General features: G+C 67.7%; 1 protein-coding gene across 3 annotated transcripts in view; it reads left to right on the top strand.

The window, feature by feature from the left end:
• SPEG (striated muscle enriched protein kinase) overlaps positions 1–16,623 on the top strand; it is a 130,521-nt gene that overhangs the window by 51,624 nt on the left and 62,274 nt on the right. For all 3 annotated transcript variants that reach the window (XM_054043334.1, XM_054043335.1, XM_054043336.1), the window contains exons 5-12: positions 380–523; positions 1,902–2,084; positions 5,111–5,322; positions 5,590–5,678; positions 6,890–7,065; positions 11,923–12,183; positions 15,080–15,238; positions 15,588–15,777. In XM_054043334.1, the coding sequence (XP_053899309.1) occupies positions 380–523; positions 1,902–2,084; positions 5,111–5,322; positions 5,590–5,678; positions 6,890–7,065; positions 11,923–12,183; positions 15,080–15,238; positions 15,588–15,777 (1,414 nt within the window). The remainder of the gene's footprint in view (positions 1–379; positions 524–1,901; positions 2,085–5,110; positions 5,323–5,589; positions 5,679–6,889; positions 7,066–11,922; positions 12,184–15,079; positions 15,239–15,587; positions 15,778–16,623) is intronic.

The raw sequence follows: 16,623 nt of genomic DNA on the forward strand, positions 1-16,623 counted from the left end.
TGGCCTTGGCCAAGGTGTCACACGGGGACCGCTGCCACTTGCTGCTGAGGGATGCCCCCCATGGCAGGGAGGGGTGGGAGTCCAGGGGCATTTCAGGTCCCAGAGCCCAAAGGCGCAATGGGAGAGCTGGGCAAGGCAGGAGACGCCTCTCCCTGCATAGCTCGGAGCAGAGATGGCTGCACCCCAGGGCAGAGCCCGACTACAGCATCGCCAATGGAGTGGGCCCTACTCCCACCCTGGTGCATGAATCGCTGCTGGGGGGAGGTGGGCTGGGGATCCCCAGGGCTGCTGCTGCCCCCTCTGCTCAGACATTGTGGGGCTCCGCGCAGCTTCTGTCCTGTCCCTGCTCAGTGCCATCGGCTGATCTCTCCCGGCTCAGAGTCATCCGACGATTCGTACGTCTCCGCCGGCGAGGATCCCCTGGAGGCCCCGGTCTTCGAGATACCCATCCAGGACGCTGTGGTGACGGTGGGCGCAGAGGTGCTGCTGAAGTGCATTGTCACTGCCAACCCCATGCCCGAAGGTGAGCGCCGCAGGCTGCCGGAGCCCTGGGCAGGGCTGGGAGGGGCTGGTGGCGTGCCGGCCACCTGGGCCTAGTGAATCAGGAGCTAGCCCCCTCCTGACACTGACTTGGTGGGTGGCCTGGGGAACGTCACGTCCACCCCGTGATTCTTCCTTCCCTTCCTCCCGGGGGGGGGCAGAGTGGGGGCACTAGCACACGTTCACACTGTGTGTGGCAGACAGACCACAGGAATCCTGACCTGGACAGGGACCGGGCCGGTCTCTCCTGCGGGCTGCCTGTGCCACCCACCCCGGCCGAAGCTACCCAGCTGGCCAGGTGCTCGCCGCCGAGCCCAGGGCCAGGTGCTTCTGGGAGTGAAGCTCTGGCTGGTCCGTGCCGCCGGGGCTCAGGGCTGCCCTGCCTGCGCTCCCCCGGGCACCTCCTGGCAGTGTGGCCGTGGCTGACTGGGAGACGGGGCCACAGTGGCTCCCACAGCCCTGGCGAGGGGGGTTGCGTGATAGCCGACTGCACTATGGAGCCGCCCCTCATGCCCGGACACCGCGGCTGTGTCTGAGGAAAGGCCTCGCCAATGGCACGAGATGCCAGCTGGAGTATAGCAATGACTCTAGCTGTGCTGGGTGTGTGTGTGTGTGGGGGGGGGGGGGCGGGCGGGAGAGCAGGTGACGGAGGGGCTCCGCACGCAGCCCTCCATGGGCAGCCCCAACCCGAGATCTGGGGCAGGGGAACGAAGCCCTGGCTGGCAAAGGGACTTGCCCAGCGTCACACTGAGGCAGTGTCAGGAGGCCAGAGTCTCTGTCCCAGCCACTGTCTGTATCTGGGCTGGGGGCTGCTGGGGGCTCGGCCCTGCCGCCCTCGCTGACCCTCTGGGGGCGCCGGGGAATCTGTGTGGGCAGCAGGGGCACAAGGGGGAAGGGGAGGGAGCAGAGCCCCCTGTTCTCAGGGCAGCGCTCCCTGGCCATGTCCAGAGAGACGGGGTGCCCGGCGCGGGGCCATGTGCAGCAGCGCGTCTCCAGACCAGCCACTAGGGGGCAGGAGAGTCACAGGAACCACAGCGGGTCAGATTCTGGCTACACCTGGGGGGCAACGTGCCCCCAGCAATACCGGGGAGCGGTGCTGCCCCCGCAGGGCCCCAGTGTACTGATGGGGGGGCCCTGACAACGACAGGCACGCCGCGCCCTGCCCCCGGCAGCGATGGGGGGGCCCTGACAACGACGGGCACGCCGCGCCCTGCCCCCGGGCAGTGATGGGGGGGCCCTGATGACAACTGGAGTGCTGTGTCCTGCCCCCCGGCAGGGCCTTGCAGTGAGCTCTGGCTGGGCTCAGTCCCCCCGGGGACACCCAGACGCTCTCCCCCGTGACCTGCCCTCTCCCACCCCAGTGTCCTGGAGGAAGGACGGCGTCCTGCTGAGGGGCAGCGCCTGGCGCCCCATCAAAGTGGAGGGTGAGCGCCACACCCTGCTGCTGCAGAGCGCCCGGGGGGCCGACGCCGGCCTATACACGGTCACGGCGGCCAACGAGGTGGGGGAGTCGTGCTGCAGCGCCAGGCTGACTGTGCAGCCGGGTAAGTGCTGGGGGGGCGTGGGGCCCGCGGGGGGCGGGCAGGCCTGGCCTTGGGGGGGCGGCTCAGCCCGAGGGAGGAGGAGCAGCAGGCCGGAGCCGGGGTGAGTGGGTGGGAGGCTGAGCGCTGGGCAGGCTCCCAGCTCCGCTCCTGCTGTCGCTGGCAGGAACCAGGCTCCCTTACCCTACAAGGCTCTGTCTGAGCCGGGCGTGACGTGTGGCCAGCTGGGAGCATGGAGGGTCCTGCTGCCTGCCTGCCTGCCTGGGCTCCTCGCACCCATGGATCCCCAGCGGTGCCCGCCAGCACCCTGGCACTGCCCCCGCCGCCCCCAACCCTGCTCCACAGCACCCCGCTGCCTTGGCGGGCTGACTTTCCTTGGGGGGCTCTGCCCTGCCCCAGGCTCCTGCGGGCACCCCCTGGCGAAACCCCGGAGCCTCTGCTCCCCCCTCAGAGCTGCCAAGTGCTCCCTTCCCATGGGCTAGCCTGGCTGGCCAGGGGCTACCTGGCATCCCAGAGCGCCCAGCCCAGGTCCCCAGGGCGCTGAGCCCGGCTGCCCCCTGCCTGCGCCCAGCCCAGGGCCCCAGGGCGCCGAGCCCGGCTGCCCCCTGCCTGCGCCCAGCCCAGGCCGGGCAGGTCCCCAGAGCGCCAAGCCCGGCTGCCCCCTGCCTGCGCCCAGCCCAGGGCCCCAGGGCGCCGAGCCCGGCTGCCCCCTGCCTGCGCCCAGCCCAGGTCCCCAGGGCGCCGAGCCACCAGCAGTAGGTTGACCCAGCCCGTGCCAGGGTGGGCTGGGGGGCGAAGGGCCGCGAAAACTCCCATGGGCTGGAAGGGCGCCCAGCCCTGGTACATCCTGCCGGTGCTGGGGGCGCAGGACTGGGGGGTAGCGTCTGACGGCACCGAAATGGCCCCTCCTCGGGGGGTGCGGGCCCCAGGGCGGGGGGGGGGGGGCACCGGCTCCCATCAGACTCAGGGCGGGGGCGGGGCGGACCGAGGCTGTTGGGGGCGGGGCCGGCCTAGCTGCGCCCATCCTCGCGGCGTCGGACCCGGCCCCGCCCGGAGCGGCCCGTCGCGGTCCCCCGCTCCCCGGCCGGGCTCGCTGCGGGGATGGAGCCGGCCGGGTCCTGCCGCCCGCCCCTGCGGGAGCCGCCCGCCGCCCTGGGTGAGTAGCGGCGCGGCCCGGCCCGCGGGCGCTGGGGCCCCGCAGAGACCGACCGACCGACCGGGCGTGTCCCCCCCGGGACCCCTCTGCCCGCGCCGGGGGTGCCCGGCTCCCTGCCCCCCCCCGGGACCCCTCTGCCCGCGCCGGGGGTGCCCGGCTCCCTGCCCTCCCCCCCCCCGGGACCCCTCTGCCCGCGCCGGGGGTGCCCGGCTCCCTGCCCTCCCCCCCCCCGGGACCCCTCTGCCCGCGCCGGGGGTGCCCGGCTCCCTGCCCTCCCCCCCCCCGGGACCCCTCTGCCCGCGCCGGGGGTGCCCGGCTCCCTGCCCTCCCCCCCCCCGGGACCCCTCTGCCCGCGCCGGGGGTGCCCGGCTCCCTGCCCTCCCCCCCCCGGGACCCCTCTGCCCGCGCCGGGGGTGCCCGGCTCCCTGCCCTCCCCCCCCCGGGACCCCTCTGCCCGCGCCGGGGGTGCCCGGCTCCCTGTCCTCCCCCCCCCGGGACCCCTCTGCCCGCGCCGGGGGTGCCCGGCTCCCTGCCCTCCCCCCCCCGGGACCCCTCTGCCCGCGCCGGGGGTGCCCGGCTCCCTGCCCCCCCCCCGGGACCCCTCTGCCCGCACCGGGGGTGCCCGGCTCCCTGCTCTCCCCCCCCCGGGACCCTTCTGCCCGCGCCGGGGGTGCCCGGCTCCCTGCCCCCCCCCCGCCTGCTCCAGTGTTGGCCCCCGAGGGCCCGTGATGTTTGGGGCTCTGGCCGTTCCCCGAGGGGTGTTTCTGCACTGAGCTCCTAGCCCCGCACCAGAGGGTGGTTCCAGGCCACAGAGCCCCTGGCCCCTGGGCTGGGCACCCCCTGCCTCTCTCTGGGCGGGGGGCCTGACCTGGGCCACTGTTCCTGTAGCTGGTGCCCCCTCGAGCCTGGGCTGCCCCCCCTTGCCCTGTGCTACAAAAGGGAAGGCAGCGATTAGCCCCTTGTGTACTAGCCGCTGGGGGTTGAGCACGTGGGGGGCAGGGCAGCCTGGCGCCCTTGATCTGTCATCCCCACCCGGCTCCCCAGAGCAACGGGCACGTGGCCTGCCCTGTGGGGTAGATGTCTGAGCCTGTCACCCTGGTATCTGGCCAGGGCTCCCTGGCAAACGAGTGGCTGGGATGGGTCTGTGCTCCCAGCCCAGGCGGCTGGCTGCTGCCCTCCCTGCTGCCCTGTCTCTGGGCCTGAGCCCCTGGACAGGCGATGCTGTCAGTCCCTGCCCCTCAGCATCCCGCTGCACCTGCCTCTGGGCAACTGCTCTGGGCAAGCCCGGGGGCCTTGCCTGACGGGAGTGCCCGGGGGCTCGCCTGCCAAGCCCAGCCTCCTCGTCAGCAGCATCTGCCGTCCCCGGCAACGAGCCCCAGGTCCCTGCCCCGGGGTCACCGCCCTGCGCGGGGCCTGGTCCCCTCTGCGGCACGGGCCAGGGGACAGGACCCCACCGCTGGCGTGAGCACCGCTGCCAATGTCACCTTCAGCTCTGGAGAGCCAGGCAGGCGGACAGAGGGCGGCTGCCTCGTGAGCCAGCCTGGCCCCTTATCGTCTGCCGGGCCTTCTCCCCACGCTAGGCTGGGCAGCCGCACCCCACACCCACTGCTGCAGGGTCCCATCCGTCCCCTCCTCTCGGGCCGGGGTGTCAGGGTGAGGCTTGCCCCAGCCTGGGCTCTGAGAGACGGCAGGGCCGGGGGGGCTGAGCGGTGTCCGGGCTGCGCTGCCCTGTGCATGCTGCCCCCCTGGGTGCCCCGCTGCCCTTCCTGTCCCTGGCACCTCGCCCGGTGCTGCCATCCCAGCCAGGGGCTTGCCATGCCCAGGGGACCTGGCACCCGTAACCGGCTTCGCTGCCTGCTCTCTCCTGAGCCAGCGCCCCCTGCGGAGAGCCAGGGGTCCCTGCCGCCCCCCCTGGCCCTGGCCAGCCCCATCACATCGGACGAGGAATACCTGAGCCCCCTGGAGGAATTCCCAGCGTCCGGGACCCCCCAGCACCGGCTGGCCGGGAAGCTGCAGCACAAAGTCGATCTCGGCACCACCTGCAGCCCCGTGGAGACCAACTTCAAGGCTGCCCCCACATTTGAGGTGAGTGGGCGGGTCCCGGGTCCAGAGTGGGAGCCCCTCCTGTCTGCCCGCAGGTCCTGGTGCCCCGGGGTCACCCTCCCCCTGAGCCCTGCTGTAGCCTGGACACCACCTGGGCCGCCCTGCCCCATGGGCTCTGGGACAGCGGCTCCTGTTGGCTGGTCTTGCCCTGCTGGGGTGCCCCTCACGCCCTGCTCTGGTGCCCGTGGGCAATTGGACACTCGCTGTGCGCCCCGTCTGATCCCCGCCCCCATGTGCTTCCCATCCCAGCTGGCTCTGTGTGACCAGTCGGTGCTGGAGGGGCAGGACGTCCGCATGAGCATCCGGGTCCGGGGCGAACCCAAACCCATCATCTACTGGTGAGTCCTCCGGCACGGGGGGCGGGCAGGGGGAGTCCTGGGCCCCCGGCCACTAGCGTTACTGCAGCAACTCTCCTGCAACAGGACAGCAACAGTCTGAATGGGAATGGGACACAGGGCAGGGACTGGCTGGCTCAGGGGGGCAGGGAATGGGGCACGAGGCAGGGACTGGCGCAGGGGGGCAGGGAATGGGGCACGAGGCAGGGACTGGCTGGCTGGGGGGGGCGGGAATGGGGCATGGACTGGCTGGCTCAGAGGGGCAGGGAATGAAGCACGAGGCAGGGACTGGCTGGCCCTGGGGGGGCGGGGAATGGGACATGGGGCAGGGTCTGGCTGCCTCAAGGGGGGCAGGGAATGGGGTACGGGCCCTGTCCCCTCTAGGGGGCACCGGCTCCCATCCGTCCCAGGACAGGGACTGGCTGGCTCGGCGGGGGGGGTGGGAATGGGGCATGGACTGGCTGGCCCAGGGGGGGCAGGGAATGGGACACGGGGCGGGGACTGGCTGGCTCAGGGGAGGGGCAGGAATGGGGCGGGGACTGGCTGGCCCAGGGGAGGGGTGGGAATGGGGCATGGACTGGCTGGCCCAGGGGCAGGGAATGGGACATGGGGCGGGGACTGGCTGGCTCAGGGGAGGGGCGGGAATGGGGCGGGGACTGGCTGGCCCAGGGGAGGGGTGGGAATGGGGCGGGGACTGGCTGGCCCAGGGGAGGGGTGGGAATGGGGCGGGGACTGGCTGGCTCAGGGGAGGGGCGGGAATGGGGCGGGGACTGGCTGGCCCAGGGGAGGGGCGGGAATGGGGCGGGGACTGGCTGGCCCAGGGGAGGGGCGGGAATGGGGCGGGGACTGGCTGGCTCAGGGGAGGGGCGGGAATGGGGCGGGGACTGGCTGGCTCAGGGGAGGGGCGGGAATGGGGCGGGGACTGGCTGGCCCAGGGGGGGCAGGGAATGGGACACGGGGCTGGGACTGGCTGGCTCAGGGGAGGGGTGGGAATGGGGCAGGGACTGGCTGGCCCAGGGGGGGCAGGGAATGGGACACGGGGCCTGTCCCCTCTAGGGGGCACTGGCTCCCATCCGGCCCAGGGCAGGAGCAGAGGCTGGGTTTGGGTCTGGGTGAGGCAGGAGGCGGGTGAGAGTCCTGGGTTCGGTCAGTGCCAGGTGGGACGTGCCCGACGGGTCGGTGCTGGCTCTGACCGTCCCCCCCGTCCCCCGCAGGCTGAGGAACCGGCAGCCGGTGAAGGTGGGCCGGCGGCTCTCCGTGGCGGAGGGAGCGGGCGGCGCCTGCACCCTGCACATCCTGGCGGCAGAGCGCGCGGACGCCGGCTTCTACGCTTGCAAAGCCATCAACGAGTACGGCACCAAGCAGTGCGAGGCCAAGCTGCAGGTCCGAGGTAACGCCCAGGCCTGGCCGCACCACTCCACGCTGGGCTGGGGGGCCGGGGGGGCCCCAGAGAGGAGCTGCTCCCAGGACAGGGTGAGGCACGTCTGCCTGGCTCTGCTGTTGCCCGGCCCTGCGTCTCCACGGCCCTCGGCGGGGACCGGTGCCTGGGCGGCACCGGCGCGGGTGGGGTGGGGGAGGGGTGTTGGATCCACTGGAGATGGACAAACTGCTCTGTGGAACCGAGAGAAAAGTCAGATCTGTCCTGACCCCTGTTCCCGCCATTCCCCCCCAGCTCTGCCGGTGCCCCTCACTCCCGACCCACAGCCCCCTGCAACCCCAGCCCTGGGCTCCCCCCCCGGACACACAGTGTCACGGAGTATTGGGGGACTCAGGGCCCTGCACCCCCGGCTTCCTGCGATTCACCATGACTCTCAGCCAGCCAGTAAAGCAGAAGGTTTATTTGGATGACAGGAATACAGTCCAAGACAGGTCTTGCAGGCACAGACAACAGGACCCCCTCAGTTAGGTCCAGCTTGGGGTCCCAAGGCATCCCAGCCCACCCCCCTTTGGGGGGTCAGAGCCATCTCTGCCTCCCAGCCATCTCTCCAGCCCGCTTCCAACACTCTGCCTTCAGCGACCCCTCCCACCGCCTTTCTTCAGTTTCCCGGGCCAAGGTGTCACCTGGCCTCCAACCCCTTCCTGGGTTCTCATGTTACACGCTCAGGTATTCTCCTTCGGGCCGTCTCCCATCCCCCAATGCAGACTATCCTAGCCACACTCCCCTGTCAGCATTCACAGACCACAGTAAGAACAGTCCCAGTTCGTCACACACAGCTCTGCCGGTGCCCCTCACTCCCGACCCGCAGCCCCGGCCCTGGGCTCCCCGCCCCCCCCCCCGACACACAGCTCTGCCGGTGCCCCTCACTCCTGACCCGCAGCCCCCTGCAACCCCACCCCTGGGCTCCCCTCTACACACAGCTCTGCCGGTGCCCCTGTCACGGAGTCCCCGGGTGATGCGCTGGAATTGCTCCCTAAGTACCCAGCCAGGACTCTGGGGGAACCTCCTCTCTGTGAGCAGACTGTCTCCAGGGCAAGAAGCTCACACGGCTTATATGGAGATATCCCTATCTCATAGAGCTGGAAGGGACCCCAAAAAGTCATAGAGTCCAGCCCCCTGCCTTCACTAGCACGACCAAGTACTGATTTTGCCCCAAATCCCTAAGTGGCCCCCTCAAGGATTGAACCTACAACCCTGGGGTTAGCAGGCCAATGTTCAAACCACTTAGCTATCCCTCCCCCCAAAAGCTTCACCTTCTTGGGTCTGACCTGAGAGCATTCAGCATCCTCTGCCCATCTGTGCGCTTCCCACAGCGAGTCGGCCCAGCCGGGGTCCTGGGGAAGCCAGAGGGTCCTGCACCCCCACTTCGCAGTCAGACGTGACTCTCGGCCAGCCAGTAAAACAGAGGTTTATTAGACGACAGGAACACGGTCTAAAACAGAGCTTGTACGTTAGGGTTACCATATGTCCGGTTTTTCCCGGACATGTCCGGCTTTTCAGCAATCAAACCCCCGTCCGGGGGGAATTGCCAAAAAGCCGAACATGTCCGGGAAAAATACCGTCCAGGCACTTCCCCTCCCGCGGCTGCTCTGCTCCTCCCCGGACTCAGACTTCGGCTCTGTTTAAGAGCCGAGCTGCCCGAGCGCTACCGGCTTCGGGCAGCCCCCGTGCCTCCGGACCCTGCGCCGCCGGAGCAGAGCAGCTGGAGCCGGGGAGGAGAAGTGCCCAGCCGGCAGCTGGGGTTTGGAGGCAAGGGGGCTGCCCGAAGCCAATAGCGCTGGCTCAGGCAGCTCGGCTCTTAAACAGAGCCGAAGTCTGAGTCGGGAGGAGCAGAGCAGCTGGAGCCGGGGAGGGGAAGTGCCCGGCCGGGGGCGCAGGGTCCGGAGGCATAGGGGCTGCCAGAAGCCCGAGTGCTACCGGCTTCATGGTTTGCCGGGCAGCCTCCAGACCCTGCGCCCCCGGCTGGGCGCTTCCCCTCCCGGGCTCCAGCTGCGCTGGGGAAGCGCCGGCCGGGGGCACAGGGTCTGGAGGCTGCCCAGCAAACCGTGAAGCCGGTAGCGCACGGGCAGCCCTTTTCGCGTGGCTGGGAGGGAGGAGGGGGAGTTAGGGCGGGGACTTTGGGGAAGGGGCGGGGAAAGGGCGGGGTTGGGGCCGGGGTGGGAAAGGGGCGGGGCCAGGGCCCATGGAGTGTCCTCTTTTTTTATTTTTTAAATATGGTAACCCTATTGTAGGTACAGAAATCCGGACCCCCCAGGCTAGTCCATCTTGGGGGGGCAGGGAGCCGAGACGCCGGTGTTGGACCTCCCTCCATTTCCCCAGCCAGTTCCAAACAGACTCCCCCCAGCCCCTCCTCTGCCTTTGTCTCTTTCCCGGGCCAGGAGGTCACCTGATCTCTTTGTTCTCCAACACCTTCAGTTGGCACCTTGCCAGGGAGTGGCCCAGGCCATCAGTTGCCAGGAGACAGGGTGTCGGCCATTCTCTGTGCAGACACCATCACGCTGGCCCCCTAGGGCTCTGCAACAATCAGACCCCCTTATCCCACCACCTAGAGACTTAAGAAATGCATAGGGGAAACTGAGGCACCCACACAGTATTTGGAGAAAACATTAAGAACAGTCCCACTTTGTCACACCCCTCGATCCCGACCCGCAGCCCCTGCAACCCCAGCCCTGGGCTCCCCATCCACAGCCCTGCCAGTGCCCCTCAATCCCGACCCCACAGCTCCCTCCTATCCCAGCCCTGGGCTCCCCCATGCTCTGCCGGTCCCCCTCAATCCTGACCCACAGCCCCCTGCAACCCCAGCCCTGGGCTCCCCTCTACACACAGCTCTGCCGGTGCCCCTCAGTCCCTGCCTGCACTGTAGTGCCGGGACGCGTGGTGTCCTTGGGTTTGGTCCCTGCTGCTGGAGTTTCGTGGCGTCCCTCCTGGGAGGAGAGCTGTGCCCAAGAGCACATGGGTTGCTCCATCTCAGCCAGGTTCTGACCCCGTCCCCGTGTGCGTTGCCGAGCGCAAGACGCCCGTGGCTCACTGGGACGTGCTGGCCTGAGCATGGCGGGGGCTCCTGGCCCTGCTGCTCTGGTGCGTTTCCTTTGCTGCCCCCGCAGTGCCCTGCAGGATGCTGTGGCGCCGATCCCTGGGAGACCTGGCACCTCCTGGCCACGCCAGCTGCTGCCCCCTTACAGACGGCAAACAGGCAGCGGGAGCCCAGCAGCAGGGCTTGGGCCCAGGCCTCCCTGTTGGGGCCTTCTCAGGCGGCCGGCGGGGGCGGGGGGGACAATTCTGCTGCCTGGGTGCTGGCCTGGCCCATCCCGTTCCCACCCAGCACGGGTCACACGGCAGCTCCAGGCGAGACGGAGCCTGTTTGACGCCTGCTGGGGTGGAGTTTAGTTAGTAACCAACGGCCGAGCTGGGTTGCCAGACCCCTGGGGGAGCTCCTGGGCCCCTGTCCTGCTGGGCCCCTGGGGCGGCTCCTGGGCCCCTGTCCTGCTGGGGCGGCTTCTGGGCCCCTAGGGCAGACTAGAAGCCTGCTGCCCCAGGCCAGGCCCCAGCAGACGCCCAGCCCCTTTGCAGGCAGGGATGTTGTTTGTGCCCGTGTCGTGTGCCTGTGTTGTGTGCCCGTGTCCTGTGCCCGTCTCGGCTGCACTAACCCTGCCGCTTGCTGACTGCGGTTTTTGTCTGTACACAGGGGGAGTGCGATAAGGGGGCGCGTCCCTCAGAGCCGCGGCCTCGGGGCTCTTTAGCACCACACCTCTTAGGCACCGGACCTCGCCTTGCGTTCTTGCCTTCTGCTCCAAAGGGACGGAGTGACCAAGGGGCAGGGCCTGGCGCCCCGGGCCTGGCCCCCGACCCGCCGCCACCTCCTGGACTCTGGGCTCCAAGGCTAACGCGTGGACTGTGGGGCGTGGGGCTCGCTGGTCGGCGGGGAAGGCGGAACCAAGGCGGAGCCGCGGGGCGTGGGCGGGGCCAGTCTGGCATAGCACAGTGACGGCACCAGGGGGCGCTGCAGGCCCAGCCGGGCCGCGCCCGGCATCTGCGTGATGCTGTCTGTCTCTCGGTCTGTCCGTGTGTCCGCGTCTCTGTGTCCCGCTGCTCCTCTTCAGCACTGCCAAGGAGTGGGGAGCCTCTCTGCAGAGAGCGAGCCAGCCCTGGACGAACACGCCTGGGGGCGGGGGCAGGAGACCCACTGCCCCCCACCCCTCCCCGGAGAGCATCGGGCGCAGGCTGTGAAGTAGCACAAATGGCTCCCCCCAATGCACTGTGCTGGCAGGGCCCGCTGCGGCGCCCCAGGGGTCCCCAGGCCTGGGGGCTCCTGGCGGGGGGAGCCGCCCCAGGGAGCTGGGCTGGGGGCCGGGACCTTTTTGTAGCTCTAATAAAGTGTGTTTGGTAAAGCGCTGTGTGGTTTGTTCGTGGCACTGACCCCTAAGCCCTGTCAGACCCTCCTGCCCTTGTTACCCTCTGCTGTGGAGCCGGCGGCCCCTGCCCTCCGCTGCCTCCTTGCTGTCCTGCACCCCTTCCACGGGGCCCTTAGGGGCCTGCCCCCCCACTCCCGGCGTGTCCCCGGCGGGCCCTGCCCCCCCTTGCCCATGCACCCTGCCCCTCTCCCATTCATTCCCTCCATGTCCCAGGGAGCCCTGCCCATCCCCCCATTCCCGGCGCACTCTGCCCCTCTCCCATTCCTGTGTGTCCTGGGGGCCCTGACCATCCCCTGGGGGCCCTGCACCTCCCCCTGCTCCCTGCATGTCTTGGGGCCCTGGCCCCCACCCCCTCTCGTCCCCGATCAGTGGCTCAGGTGCGTTTCTCTCTCCCCAGCACACCCCGCAAGCCAGGCGCTGGCCGTGGTGGCACCGCTGCAGGATGTGACAGTCGGGGCCGGGGAGCTAGCGCTCTTCGAGTGCCTGGTGACGGGCCCGCCGGACCTGGACGTGGACTGGCTCTCGCGGGGGCGGCTGCTGCAGCCCGCCCTGCTCAAGTGCAAGATGCACTTTGACGGGCACAAGTGCAAGCTGCTGCTCACCTCCGTGCACGAGGACGACAGCGGCGTCTACACCTGCAAGCTGAGCACGGCCAAGGGTAAGGGGCTCCGCACCCGGCGTGGCGGGGTCACCACTCACCCGCGGGGGGCATGACACCCACCTCCCGGTATCCCCGAGGCACCAGACCGTCCGTGGAGACCCTCTGGGCTCCCCTCGCCAGCCACTGCACCTCTGCCAGGCCTGGGCCCCAGCTCTGGGATCTCCCCTAGGGCCTGGCCAGGGATTGCTGGGAACCCCTTATTCGACGCTGGAGCCTGCCCTGGGCGGGTGGGGCTGGAGGGCCCAGCAGGGCTCTGGTTTGGTGCCCTGCCCCCCCCCCCCCCCCCAGTTACAGACTGATGCTGTGGGGAGGGACCCGCCTGGGCTGGGTCTGCCCTTCTGTCCCTTGCTCCTGGGGGCCGGGAGCTGAGCGTGGCCCAGGCCTGGGGCCGGATGGGCCAGTGCTGAGGGAGGCTCCGGTGTTGGCCTGGGTCCCGTTGTTCTACTGCCCCCTTTAGTGATGGGGGTCGGGACACGGGGGCTGTCCTCTCTAGGGGGCGCTGTCTCCCATCCTGGAAAAGGGCAAATCTAGTGCCCATCTATAAAAAGGGAAATAAAGACAAACCAGAGAATTACAGACCAGTCAGCTTAACTTCTGAACCCGGATAGTTAATGGGGCAAATCATTAAGCAAACAATTTGTAAACCTCTAGAAGATAATGAGGTGATAAGTAACAGTCAGCCTGGATTTGTCAAGAACAAATCGTGTCAAACCAACCTGAGAGCTTCCTTTGGCAGGGTAACCAGCCTTGTGGATGGGGGGAAGCGGTAGACATGGTATATCTTGACTTTAGTAAGGCCTTTGACACTGTCTTACATGACCTTCTCATAAACAAACTAGGGAAATACAACCTAGATGGAGCTACTATATGGTGGGTGCAAAACTGGTTGGAAAACCATTCCTCGAGAGTCGTTATCAGTGGTTCACAGTCAGGCTGGACGGGCATAACCAGTGGGGTCCTGCAGGGATCACTTCTGGGTCCGGTTCTGATCAATATCTTCATCAATGATTTAGCTAATGGCACAGAGAGGACACTTATGAAGTTTGCGGACGATACCAAGCTGGGAGGGGTTGCAAGTGCTTTGGAGGACAGGATTCAAATTCAAAATGATCTGGACAAACTGGAGAAATGGTCTGAAGTCAATAGGATGAAATTCAAGAAGGACAAATGCAAAGTCCTCCACGTAGGAAGGAACAATCAGTTGCACACATACAAATGGGCAATGACTCCTAGGAAGGAGTACTGCGGAAAGGGATCTGGGGGTCATAGTGGATCACAAGCTAGATATGAGTCAACGGTGTCACACTGCTACAAAAAACCCAACCATCATTCTGGGCTGTATCAGCAGGAGTGTTGTAATCTAGACACGAGCAGTCGTTCTCCCGCTCTGCTCGGCGCTGATCAGGCCTCACCTGGAGTACTGTGTCCAGTTCTGGGCGCCACATTTCAGGAGATGTAGACAAAGAAGAGCTGCACACAGGGACTGGCCACATGGCTAGCGAGGGCCTGGCCAGCTCTTCGTGGCTAGGAGCCTGCCCAGAGGTTTCGTTCCGTCTGTTGGGATGGGGCCCAGATACAATTAGTGCAAATTGATTCCAGTAACTCCCCCACCTCAGCCACTGTCCCTGTCACGGAGTGTGGGGGAGACCAGGCCCTGCACCCCCGGCTTCCTGCGATTCACCATGACTCTCAGCCAGCCAGTAAAGCAGAAGGTTTATTTAGACGACAGGAACACAGTCCAAGACAGGTCTTGCCGGTACAGACAACAGACCCCCTTTAGTTAGGTCCATCTGGGGGCCCCAGGGAGGCCACAGCCCCGTTAGAAAGCCCAAGCCCCATTGGGGCACCCCTCTCCATTTTCCAGCCAGCTCCAAACTGCAACTTCCAAACTGCAACCCCCCCACCTCAGCCACTGCCCCCCATGGAGTGGAGAACACCCACTGAGCCCATCCAGCGGCTCCTGGTGTCAGGCCCCGGGGGCAAGGGGAGCCCTGAGCCCCTCCTGAACTGGTGCTGCAGGATCCCCCAGGCTCCAACCCCCCCGCAGCCCCTTCTCCAACACGCAGCACATGTCCTGTCATGGAGCCCCTCCCCCCTCCTCCCCCCCATACGTATCCATGGGCCTGGCACTGTCACGGGGTCCCCGGGCGATGCTCTGGAACTGCTCCCCACAAAGCCAGTGAGGACTCTGGGGAGCCTCCTCTCCCTCGGAGCAGACTGTCTTCAGGGCAAGACGCTCACGCGGCTTCACCTTCCTGGGTCTCTCCTGGGAGCATTCAGCATATGCCCCTCCGTGCGCTTCCCACAGCGAGTCCGCCCCGGCGGGGTCCTGGGGAAGCCAGAGGGTCCTGCACCCCCACTTCGCAGTCAGACGTGACTCTCAGCCAGCCAGTAACACAGAGGTTTATTAGATGACAGGAACATGGTCTAAAACAGAGCTTGTAGGTCCAGAGAACGGGACCCCTCAGCTGGGTCCATTCTGGGGTCCTGCGAGCCAGACACCCCCGTCTCCTTCACTCCTAGTCCCCAGCCAGCCCCAACCTGAAACCCCCGCCAGCCCGTCCTCCTCTGGGCTTTGTCCCTTTCCCAGGCCAGGAGGTCACCTGATCCCTTTGTTCACCTTTAGCTATCCCCTTGCAGGGGGGAAGGGCCTTGCCATCAGTTGCCAGGAGACAGAGTGTCGGTGATTTATGTGCACTGGCCCTTTGCTCTGCAACAATCTCACCCCCTTATCCCACCACCTAGATACTTAAGAAATGCATAGGGGAAACTGAGGCACCCCTACAGTATTCAGAGGAAACATTAAGAACAGTCCCACTTCGTCACAGGCACACAGCCCCTCGCCCGCTGCGTCTGTGCTGATGCTCACAGCCTGTCCTGTCCTGCCTTGCAGAGGAGCTGACCTGCAGCGCCCGGCTGACTGTGCGCCCGTCGATCCAGCCGCTCTTCACCCGCAAGCTGGAGGACCTGGCCGTGGTGAAGGGACGGACGGCGCGCTTCGACTGCAAGATCAGCGGCACCCCCACGCCCACCGTCACCTGGACCCACTTTGGTAGCAACCTCTCCCCCCAGGCTGTGCCCTGGGCCCTGCCAGGAGACCCTCCCACCCCCCCCAGCTGTGCCCTGGGCCCTGCCAGGAGACACCCGCCCCCCCGCTGTGCCCCAGGCCCTGCCAGGAGACCCCCTCTCCCCTCCCCCCCTCCCGGCTCTGCTCTGGCTGGGAGTCACCGTTTCCGGACGCGGCCAGGGCTCTGATCTGCCTGTGGCGTCCCCGCCACGCTGCGCAGCTCTGGGCTGTCCCTAGCTGCAGCTGGTTGCCAGGCCTCTGCTCCAGGCTGCGGGTTCCTGCTTTCCCCGGGCGTGGGGGGCGCTGACGCGGATTTCTCCGCCCCCCGCTCCAGGCCAGCCCGTGGAGGAAGGCGAGAACGTGCGGCTGCAGCGGGAGCGGGGGCTGCACTCGCTGGTCATTGCGCATGCGGACAGCGAGGACGAGGGGCAGTACGGGGTCTGTGCTGCCAACGAGCAAGGCCAGGTGGAGTGCTCTGCCGAGCTGTACGTGGAGGAGCCGCGCCCGGCCACCACCTCCCACAGGTAAGAGCCGGCTGGGGCGTGGCCTGACCCCCTCCCCTGGCTGCCCGAGGGGACCCTCAGGGTGACAGATCCAAGGGGAACGGGCAGGGGGCATGGGGATCTCTCTAGGGGCCATGTGTCCGTACCAGCTGATGGTCTGCTCCGCCGCTTGGCGTCTGGCCTAGGGGCCCACCCAGCTGTCATAGAAGTGGTGGGCTCGGGGGAGTGGGGGCGCTTCCCTAGCCCCCCAGGGGACAGGGACGGGCTATTCCAGGCCCGGGATGCTGGCAGCCGTGAGCCCCGGGTCCTGCTAGTGCTGGGCCTGCCCGTCGTGTTCCTGTCCCGCTCTGGCCTGGCTCCGGAGCTCGCTGCTACCCCCAGCCATGGCCAGCGCTCGGCCAGGCCTGGCCCAGGTCAGCACCAGCCAGTGGCTGAGCAATGTAACCCAGTTCAGCGTCCTGTCCCATCGCCCCCTTCCCGGCCTGTCCCCCTGCCGTTCCCAGCGCATACATCGCTGCGCTGCCTGAGTCTCTGCTCCGCGTCCCGTCCCATCGCCCCCTTCCCGGCCTGTCCCCCTGCCGTTCCCAGCGCATACATCGCTGCGCTGCCTGAGTCTCTGCTCCGCGTCCCGTCCCATCGCCCCCTTCCCGGCCTGTCCCCCTGCCGTTCCCAGCGCATACATCACTGCGCTGCCTGAGTCTCTGCTCCGCGTCTCGGAACCGCGCCGGTTTCTAATCGCATGACCAGACACATGACAGCCGGGCCATTGGGCAGGGACCGGCTGTGGTCGGTTAGGAAGCCGTGAGCCGTCGGCTTCATCCTTTGCACCGGGTGTCTGCAGAGTTTGCTCTGGGGATGGTTCTTTCG

Source organism: Malaclemys terrapin, chromosome 11 (genome assembly GCF_027887155.1).
Source record: "Malaclemys terrapin pileata isolate rMalTer1 chromosome 11, rMalTer1.hap1, whole genome shotgun sequence".
Lineage (NCBI taxonomy): Eukaryota > Metazoa > Chordata > Testudines > Emydidae > Malaclemys > Malaclemys terrapin.